We start from the raw sequence: 10831 nt of genomic DNA, 5'->3' as shown, positions 1-10831 counted from the left end.
ATCGCATTTCAGCGCACCCTAGTGGTTCATAGCACTGGAACATAAATTACTTAACTGACCTATATTTTATAAAGTCACTTATGGAATGTGTTTATGTACTGTGTTATTAAATATTTTGAATTTGTTGTAAAACACTAGTCCAAGCATAAATACACAATATATTCGAGATAATAAACTAAGGTGCACTTGTTGTGTGAACCACAGGAAAGCATCACGTATTCTTCAAGTATAGTGCAGCTAAACCTGTTTCGGGGTATTTGGGCAAATACTTGAAATTTTCAACAAATGGAAATAAGGAACATGGAATTTTTACGGCCATTTAACTACAACTTTCCAGTTCAATATTTACCATCATTTAAATTTTAAATGATACATCTAAAATACTAAATCACCAAAATTAACTTGCTAACTAATTTCTGTAGTAAATGTGTAATGTTTTCATTGGTATAAACAGTAAAGCTGACACCTGTACATGGAGTCAACTTCTTGACCTGTTTGCTTATGTTTGCTAAAGACATCGAAAACAAATGCTGACTGTTGTTTATTAATTATTTTGTTACATTAAGGTTTTTATTAACTGAGTAAATAATAATAATTAGTAAATCTTACATGAATTCTAAACATTTAAGTAACTAACGTTTTACTCAGTCATGAATTTGTACTGCCCCCTAATGGTTTATAAATATGTTTAACAATGTTTCCTTAAGTCACATTTTTGTTGTACTTGTTTTTAGATATGCTTTATTCTGTATGGTTTAACATATAAAAATTTGATCTTCTAACTTTAGAGTACATAAATATTATACAATATTAATTGGCTGGTATGAAAACAATAGAAGGCTATGGCTTATTCATTTTTAGATAGCTAAGTAAACAAGTATGTGTGTATAAACACTTGATAAACAGTTACATAAATTACCCTAACAAAGTGATTTTTATTCCTATAAAATAAGCCATATGCAGTAGCTCTCTTACTGTCTGTTATTGTGACAGACATTTAGTTAATGCTATGTGGATGATGTGGTAATGTTGGAAATATGTGTATAAGTTATCAAATGTTTTATTTTTAATGTCAGTGTTTAGTATTTGATATCATGTTTAATATTGATCTAAAGGTATTGCGGAGGATTTTCTTTTTCCGGGTGGATCATCAAAACTATTAGTCCTCCTAGTTGTCAATCAGGAGTGTCGCTCAATTGCATTTTTTTAAAAAGTGGAGAAGGCGGTTCTTTTCTAAAATTAAAGAAAATCCTCCGCTACACCTTTAAAGTAAACAATCATGTAATGGCAATGGCTTGCACCGACACAATGCCCATTTGTTGGATATACATGATGTGAGATTGTGTGTGTATCATCCCTAATTTAATATCTGCAATGTGGCAACTGAGGCTATATATAGCCTAGGTCAATAAATGTACCAAGTTTCTGCTCAGAATAAATTTAGTGATGTTACTTCTCGAAATAACAGCAGGTTAGAGATCAAACCTTTGGCTGATCAGACTTTCTACATATAGGAGAAAAAAACTGAACAAAAGAAATTTGTATCTATGCTGGTTTTTGTTTAAGACCTCATTGGCCTTAATTCGGTTGTGCTTATTAATGTATGTAGGTTAGTAGGTTTATGGGCCTTCCTGAAATGTATCAATACCTTATTCTTTTGATTTAATCAACAAAACTTCAAAGTAAATAAAAAATTAAAAAATGAGAGCAGATGAGAGGGTGAGCAACCAAAAGTAAAAGAGGTGGGAGTAGAGGGTGTCAACAGTTAGATAAAGACAAAGATATTACATATGCAGTATACTCAGACACCCAAAGCGAACAAAACAACATCATGTTGGGATGAATCATCAGAATATGGTCAGACTTGCATAAACATGCTGACCAAGATTATATACACATTAAAGTCCTCAAACTGAAACACACTGAATTGTGTGATGAGTTACAAAACAGGTCACAAGACTTACAAATGACCATGAGGTTTTGCCTAATTTGCATGAAGTTCCCAAAATGCCTCAACTAAAAAATGTGTTTAATTTTCACATGTCTACATCTAATATCTCCCAGAATAACTTTTGTTTTGACATGCAGATGTTCAGTTCTGAATCTGAATAAGGTTTTTAACATAATCCAGTCTTATAGTGTACATATGCCAGCTATAAACCATGTTTATAGTATAGTAAACATGTCATTATACACTATTCATGTCCCCATAAACCACATATACTAACCCACACACACACACTTACACACATCACAAATAACATTAACAGACACTTTTTGGTTTGGATCAAGAGCAGTGCATCTTTTAATTATTGGAAATACAATAAACTGTATCTGCTCCGATCAAATAAACACTAAATAAATAAATAAGAGCATTTACAATTTAGTGAACTGCAACTGAACTGAAAGCATATTTATTCTCACCTACCTATACAATTTTACTTCTTCATCTATAAGTATTTGCCCACATCCCCATTTAACAACATAAGTGAAAAGGATAAAAAGGCATAAAATCTGCATATGAGGAAAATTTTACAACAACCGCTTTATTCCTGATATTACAATAGTCAAATGGAAGAGCAAGTTGGCCATTGTGCATTCTTTACCTCATGAAAGAATAATAAAATTCAGCCTTCACTAAACAATATATAAGAACATAACCATACAATAAAAATAAACAAAGCCTCTCATATATTATCTCCGCTACATCTACACCGTATAGCAAAATCCAAATAATTGATTTAAATGAGCATCAAAACATTTGTAAACCACATTATAAGTAACTCGAGCATTTCAGTTTACGTCCAAACCCTGCATGACACTGTCTGACAAATAAATACATTCCCAAAAAGAAAATGCATAATCGGATTTAAAGCAGACTAAAATGCCTATATATTAAATATATATTCCTTTTGATATACCTCATTGCTGTGCAAGAATAAAATGTGACCAAACAAATCATCCTGGCCCCACTGATATGTGCAATACAAGTTTGAGCAGAACTCATAATCACAGGTACACTAGGTTACTTCACACATACAGCTTCTTTAGCTTGCTTACGGCCTTTCGTGGGACCTACTGGCTTACAAGGAAGAAAATGTACAACTTTGTCAGTCTCCATGCAAGAAAATCACTACTATCTCACATATTTGGACAAGCATGCTTCAGTTCAGTTTTTCTTTATAATCACATCTACTTTGTTCATCCGGTGAATATGTTTTTCGCTGCTTGTGTAGTCTATGGTGTGCTTCAAATTGTCACGGTGGTGCCGAAGGTTACGTCAGGTCCATCAAAAATCCACATTTTACATACTTTCCTTGGTATCTGTGTTAGCTGGAAGGTTGTTATTGAGTCATTTCCTTTATTCATAAGGCAGAGGAAAGCAGTCCAGGGATGGTTTTCATATGTAAGTTGAAGACTCCATTGGAACCATCATTAATACAAAACTTGGCTTTGCAACTTCAATTTCTCAGTCTGATCCAAAAGTAGGAGGGATCCCAGCCATTCAGTCTTTAATTATTTTTTAAGTAGTCCCGCTGAGAAGACGAAACGGTGAGCCTGTACCGCACTAGGCTATGTGATCTATTAGATTGATTAGAAGTGCAACAGGCATGGGAGTAGTGCTACAGAACAAGACAGAGTGACTGCTGTGCTAGTTTGGTATATAGAGAGTGATCTGGGATTTTTTAGTGTTAGATTCACTCACAATCTATATCACGTTTTCAAAGAGCTGCATGGAGTTCATGATGTTGTCATCCTGGAATGCAAAGGGAATAAAGCAGTATGAGCGTTTTATAACTTGACTCATATTAACTTTAACAGCGTACACTTACAAAAGTAAATACGATGAGGTTGATGAAATAGTACAATGTACACACTACAGTATTTTTGTCTTGTTTTCAGTACAAATATCTAAATTGTTTTATTTTTTATAAAAGTAAATAAGTCACATTTAAGTGAATTTGTGCATAAAACAGGAAAACAAATTTGCCAATGGGGATGAAAAATTAAACAATTATTTTGAGAAAAATTCAATAAATATTTTCATACCCCATTGGCAGATTTATTTTTTGCTTGTTTCAAGCCATCAAGAAAATGCATCTTGATTTAAGATTTTTTATATTTGTACTAAACACTAGACAAGAAATACTCGGAAAGTCATTTTTTGCAGTGCACTTTTAAAGAGCACCTATTTATTTACTAAAAACAATGTTATTTTGTGTATTTGGTATAATACATTGTGTTTACGTGGTTTATGGTAAAAAACACATTATTTTCCACATATCGTACATTTTTATAGTTCGAGATTTAATAGAAAAGATCTGTGTCCCTGATTGGCCAGCTAATCTGTATGTTGTGATTGGCCTGAATACCTCTGATGTCAGTGGAAAATGTGACTCTCCTTACCATGTTTGAAAGATTCGGTCACAATGCAATGCTAACAGGAGTTAAGTTACAGGCTACGAGTCAAAGCGGGAGGAATTATGATAATGTCGGTCTTGTCTACATCACCAATCCCAGGAAGTAAACTGTTGCCTACAATCCGTGTGTTTGTTGTAGTCCAAGAAAAGAGATTTACGTTGGAGACGATAACTCGCCCCATAGTTTACTTTGGGGTTTGTACCTTTTGCATATTGTAAACATGTACTAATACACACTTACACACCAAAGGAAATGTCAAAACGTGAATCAGACAATAGGTGCTCTTTAAACAATGCCATGTTTTTTCCCTTCTGGTGTTCCACAGAATGTTTAGATAAAAGTATAGCAGATAGAAGCTTACTTTCTGACAGGTCTCGATAAACTCCTCAATAGTGACCACACCATCTCGATTTCTGTCCATTTTCTATAACACAACGAGAGGAAGTGCAGATGACCTTTAAATTTTGCACTTTTTGTATGTTTTCTGTACACATATGTCACCCTGGACCAAAAAACCAGTCATAAAGGTAAATCTTTTTCTTAATACATTTATTCATCATCTGAAAGCTGAATAAATAAACTTTGATGCATGGTTTGTTAGGATAGGAAAATATTTGGCCGAGATACAACTATTTGAAAATCTGGAATGTGACTTAAATATTGAGAAAATCACATTTTAAGTCCTTAGCAACCGCATCCACTCACAAAAACAAAGTTTTAAAATATTTACTGTAGAAAATGTACTAAATATCTTCATAGAACATAATGGGGTGGTTTCCTGGACAGGAATTAGACTAGTCCTTCATTAAAGTAAGCGGTGTCCAAACTGAATACAACTTGCACTGACATATCTTAAAATACATCAAAATGCACACAAGCAATGTTTTTAGTAAGGCATGTTTGTTCAAACTAGTTATATTTTCTGATTAAACTAAGATCTAGTCCAAGCTTAAGCTAATCCCTGTCCGGGAAACCACCCCAATATACAAATGATTTTTGGCATAAAAGAAAAATCGATAATTTTGACCCATACAATACACTTATGTCAAGGGTCCCTAAGGTCTGCACTACATGATGTCATCAAAATGTGAATTCTGAGGAAGTCCACAAGTCCGGAGTGTGCCATTAGGTACAGGGCCACTCTCTCCTGTGTGTTTATGCACCTCTCACCCTCGATCAAGGTCAGAGCATCCTCTTTTTAAAATTTCTGCTAATATTACAGTTAACAGTAAAAGAACACTCACGCTTCAGTATTTGATTGACAGGACAGCTGCCTTGGTGGTTGCCTAGCAATATAAAAAGCGTTTCCAAGCGTTTAAAAAGCGTTTGGTGTAAATGATTGGTTTTGTGGTCCAGGGTCACATATACAATGTCAGAAAAAAGTAAAATATATACATCCGTCAGCTTTCACTAGGGCTATACCTGGGCTATACCTAAAAAGTACCCGTTAATACCTACAGGTACATATTAGTACCAAAGACAGCGTATTTGTTTCACTTCCAAATATATACAGATCTATACCTAATATTACAGCCTCTTTAAAAGGTACCCCTCAGTGACAGTTGGGGTACATATTTTGACCATTTATTCTAATTGTGTACCTGGAAAAACTTCTCCACGTGTTCAGATGGAGCATCGTCTCTCACACAGGGGTAGGTATACCTGCCCATCATGTCGTAGATGGACTTCATGATTAACAGCATCTCCTAAGACACACACAGACATCAATTCGATGAAAAGTACAGGTGAAATCTTCACATTATCAAAGTATGAAGGTTAAGCGGGCACCTCCTTGGTGATGTATCCATCCTTGTTGATGTCGTAAAGGTTGAAAGCCCAGTTGAGCTTCTCGGTGACAGTCCCTCTCAGCAGCACAGATAAACCAATCACAAAGTCCTGCAGGACGGTCAGAGAGCAGACAGTGATGAAATGAAACAATTGAAGGGTGATATAAAAACAATTGAGATGTAAGAAATTCTCACCTCGAAACGAATAGAGCCATTTCTGTCTAGGTCAAATGCGTTAAACAGGAAATGGGCGTATGTGGTTGCATCTGAAGGAATGATAAAGAGAAGTTCAGCGATGTGGAATCGACATTGCTCCTGAAATTAGTTGCCCTGATGGGGGTTATGGACATCATTAAGTGATTAAACAGAAAATGTATGTGAATAAGTGAATCTGCTGTACCCCCTTGAGGAAAGAACTGAGAGTAGATGGTCTTGAAAGTTTCCTCATCGACTAAACCGCTTGGGCACTCCTGAAATGGAAATAGTAGAGGGATATCTAATTAAACATCTAATTAAACAGATAATGGACTTATTCTCACTGAGCCACAGACGATAAGGGTTTAAAAAAGTGCGTTGTGCTAATTTGCTTTAAAGAAGAAACTGCCCTAGATAAGGTAGTATACCCTATACGGCAAAAAAATACATTTTCAAATATAATATTAAATAAATATAATACAGTTTTTTCTTCCAATGCAATGTGAAAAAAATGCTCTTAAATATACAAATATGGCCAAAAAATATATGTGCTAAAATATATTTTGAAATTTGTTTACAAACATGTATTTTCACCAATATATTTGTTGTATATTTTGAAATATATTTTAAAATACATATATTTAAAAGCATTTATAAACATATTGCATTGGAAAAAACTTTGTATGTTACAAACTTGTAAACATCCTGTTGGAAAAGGTTCAAATTTTGAACTGCAACAATTACTTATAATATTATTTTTTATACATACATTTTATGATTATACTTTATACATTTAATACGCACTTTTATATTTTGGGCAGGAAAATATCATTTTTTTGCATATGGGACATTTGAGAAATGCATAGAACAACGTTCATCATTAAAGTCTGTGTAAAGTCCAATATTAAAATTGTTTTCGGTTTGTTACACCACAGAAAAATGTGTTTTTAACCACCCAGCCAAATTTGAATGTTTAAAAAACGGTACGTAAATAATATAAGTTATCAAAATCTTTAAAAAATTGTCAGGATTGTCTGCTCTCAAACGCTGGGGGTGTGTCCGCTACAACCTGAATGGATGCTTGCGATTGTGTAAGGGCATCATCGAGCCACAGTTTTAGCCCTGCCCAAAAATCCTGAACACAGAAATGTGCTACAGTATCTCCTGGACAAGACTACAGGCTAGTCCTAGATTAAAACACAAGTTTGAGCTGTCTCAAATAAAAAAAATAATCTTAAAATATGCCATGGCCATTGATTCGTCTCAGGATAAGCACCAGTAGCGTCTTTTTTCTAAGGCATGTTAATAAAAGATGCTTAAACGTGTTAATTTAAAGGAATAGTCTACTCATGTTCAATATTAAACTATGTTATTACCTTAACTAAGAAGAGTTGATACATCCCTCTATCATCTGTGTGCATGCACATAAGCGCTGGAGCGCGCTGCAACACTTCGATAGCATTTAGCTTAGCCCATTCATTCAATGGTACCACTCAGAGATAAAGTTAGAAGTGACCAAACACATCAAATTTTTTCCCTATTTAAAGAGGAACTATATTGTATGGCGGAACAGCACTTTTGAGAGTACTTCGACTCGGCGCAGTAAAACTCTCCCTCTCCCATTATGAGTCGAAGTACCCTCAAAAGTGCTATTCCGCCATACAATATAGTTCCTCTTTTAAATCCGCTTAGAAAAGCGCTACGTTTTATTTTGTACCACCAAACTTGCTCGTATAACTACTCGTCTTAAATAGGAAAAACGCTGATGTGTTTGGTCACTTCTAACTTTATCTCTGAGTGGTACCATTGAATGAATGGGGCTAAGCTAAATGCTATCGAAGTGTCCCAGCGCGCTCCAGCGCTTACGTGCACGCACACAGATGATAGAGGGATGTATCAACAATCCTTAGTTAAGGTAATAACATAGTTTAATATTGAAAATGAGTAGACTATTACTTTAACTAAGGCCTTGTCCTGGCTTTAGCTAGAGTGTTTAAGGGTTAAAGACTTACTTCAATTTTACATAGACCTTTCAAAAATGTATTTATGATAGGGGCTAACACACACTTTAAAACAAAATAGCTCACTTCTTACTTCATTCATTATTTTTTAAACACAAAGCTGGGAAACCATCTTCTGTATAGGTTTGCCTGAAACTAGACTTGCCCAAAACCACCTCATGCTGGTTTTTATTGGCTTTCAAAAGTCTTTAGCAGATGCTTACATTTTTGAAGCCCCTGTACAGAGACTGCAGCTCCTTCTTGGTGAATTTGGTCTGAGCCTGCAGCTGTTCCAGACCCTCAGGCTGGTGTCGTACCGTGGACAGCTCCAGGTCACTGTCACTGCTGTCTATGGGAGAGAAAGAGCAAAAAAAGAGAAGAGAGAGAGAGAGAGAGGGAGAAGCGAAGAAGAGAGAAGGGGAGGGGGATTATGGGATGCAGGACGGGACGGGGTGAGAGAGCATTATAAAGAGAGACAGTGCAAGGGAGAAGGGAGAGAAAAAAAGAGGAAGTGAAAGCAAGAGAGTTAGCATAAAAGTGGAAATCAGGCAGGAAGTGGATAAAGAGAGAGAGAGAGGTGGTTTGGTTTGATAGACAGGTCAACATTTTCTTTATTCATGTGATTGACTGCTGATAAAATGTATACAGGATTTCCATGTCAAGTGTAGCCTACTAAAGCCAAAATGTTTGGTGTCATTTATTTATTTATTTTGTCAAAAAGGAACTGAATCTGCTGCTGAGATCTTATTGCTTCAAAAATATTAATCACAAGTAATAATTACAAAATCTTTGCTAGTACTACTGAAGCACAACGCCTGGCCGGCAATTCCTGGTCATACAACTGAGCACCCTAGAGAGCCCCTGTTTTTTTAAAATTTGGAAAACCTTTAATCTTATAGTTCTCAGTCATCAAGCACATGATAAAGAAAGCAGTCTATCAACACAAAAAAGATCAAACTAGACAGAAAACTAAACCAGACAGGTGCTTATACTCACCGTCTTAACATAAACATACAGAAAATGAAACAGAGAGGAACATGGAGGAGAGAGAGGGTTGGAGAAAGTGAGAAGAGTAAAAGAGAAAAATAGTCAATAGTTAAGTGTGCTGAATCACAAATAATCAAAATGAATGATGGTAAATGAAACAATGATGAGAGAAACAATGTCAAATAGTCTGTGAGACATAACATAAAAACTCATTGTTGAACTTAAATTTTTAAGTTTAATCAAATTGAATTTAGAGTTTATTTCAACTTTTGGTTGACTATTAAGACAAATTAATTGTAAATTCAAGTTGATTAAACTTAAAAATTGTACAGTAAATTTCTACTGACCTATAAAATCTCTAATAATGAAGGAAATAGGAAATAAATGAAGGTGTACAGTCGTTTCCAGGAAAATATATTTCCTAACTTTTGTTTATTCCTTTTTCTCTCTCTTTCTCACCTGTCTCTGTTATATCTATGAGTCCGAGCAGATGCATAAGTTTGAGAAACATGATGACCAGGCAGACGATGCCCACTGTCTGTAAACCTTCTGTTTCCCATCTCACACTCATCCTCGTACACTTTATCCTAACAAAAATTCACATGCAAGACCCTGCACCTGATCCTTCAGGTCAGTTTCCTCAACATCAGAATGCAGAAGCTTCATTAATTCCACACTACAATATCTTGTAAAAAATAAAGCATCCTACAAAGTTGGCTGATGTCCTCTTGCGTCAAACAAACAAACTCCAAGAAGTAAAAAAGTTCTAGCCAGATTTGCACCTGAACACTTTATGACCAAATCTATATTGATATTATCTAGCATTTGTCTTGTGTCCAGAATCAACGAAGAGTCCAGATATATCCCAATAACTGCTTGATCTTTCTGTAGTCTCATAATTTCTGTGCTTCTATTCCTCTCACATCTATTTAATCTTCCGCTCATAATTTTCAGAGGGAATTGAGGAAACTTTCACCTCGACTCTAATACGATCATATGAAACGCACTCGGGGGAAAAGTTCGTCCCAGTTAGATTCAGATGCAAACCTAACGTTAGTCTTTGACTTCAACTTCTGATTATAAAAACCTATCATCAAAAACTCAAAACAGGTGTGACTTGAAATATGTTTCACACCATTAAGAATGAGTTTTGTGGACTTAAAAATTTATCTTTTTTTAAACCATGCATAAACATTTTCTCTCAAAAATACAAACATGTATATACATGTTGATTATATGATATTGTAGCCCAGTTTGTGCTGAACACAGTGTTATGAGACTTTTGCCATTATTTTATTTTTAAGCAACTGAAAGAGCACAAATGTCAATGCAGGTCAAAAGTTTTCCAGGGCCCTAAAAACCCCTTAGACCCCAGAGAGTAAAACAAGTGAACACAGGCCTGAAGTACAAAGAAACCTATCCTAATGAAGACTACGGTTT

At 35.1% G+C, this 10831-nt stretch overlaps 1 protein-coding gene across 1 annotated transcript; it reads right to left on the bottom strand.

Moving 5' to 3' along the window:
- Positions 1-2513: 2513 nt before the first annotated feature.
- On the bottom strand, positions 2514-10500 carry LOC135757553 (calsenilin-like). Its single transcript, XM_065272123.2, has 8 exons — positions 9851-10500; positions 8629-8753; positions 6610-6679; positions 6405-6475; positions 6211-6318; positions 6024-6128; positions 4784-4846; positions 2514-3757 (listed from the first exon to the last, which is right to left on the bottom strand). The coding sequence occupies exons 1-8, from the start codon at positions 9960-9962 to the stop codon at positions 3710-3712; spliced, it is 702 nt and encodes a 233-aa protein (XP_065128195.1). The 5' UTR covers positions 9963-10500; the 3' UTR covers positions 2514-3709.
- Positions 10501-10831: the final 331 nt, after the last annotated feature.

Source organism: Paramisgurnus dabryanus, chromosome 11, assembly GCF_030506205.2.
Source record: "Paramisgurnus dabryanus chromosome 11, PD_genome_1.1, whole genome shotgun sequence".
In the NCBI taxonomy this organism is placed as follows: Eukaryota; Metazoa; Chordata; class Actinopteri; order Cypriniformes; family Cobitidae; genus Paramisgurnus; species Paramisgurnus dabryanus.
This window is presented reverse-complemented; position numbering and strand designations above follow the sequence as displayed.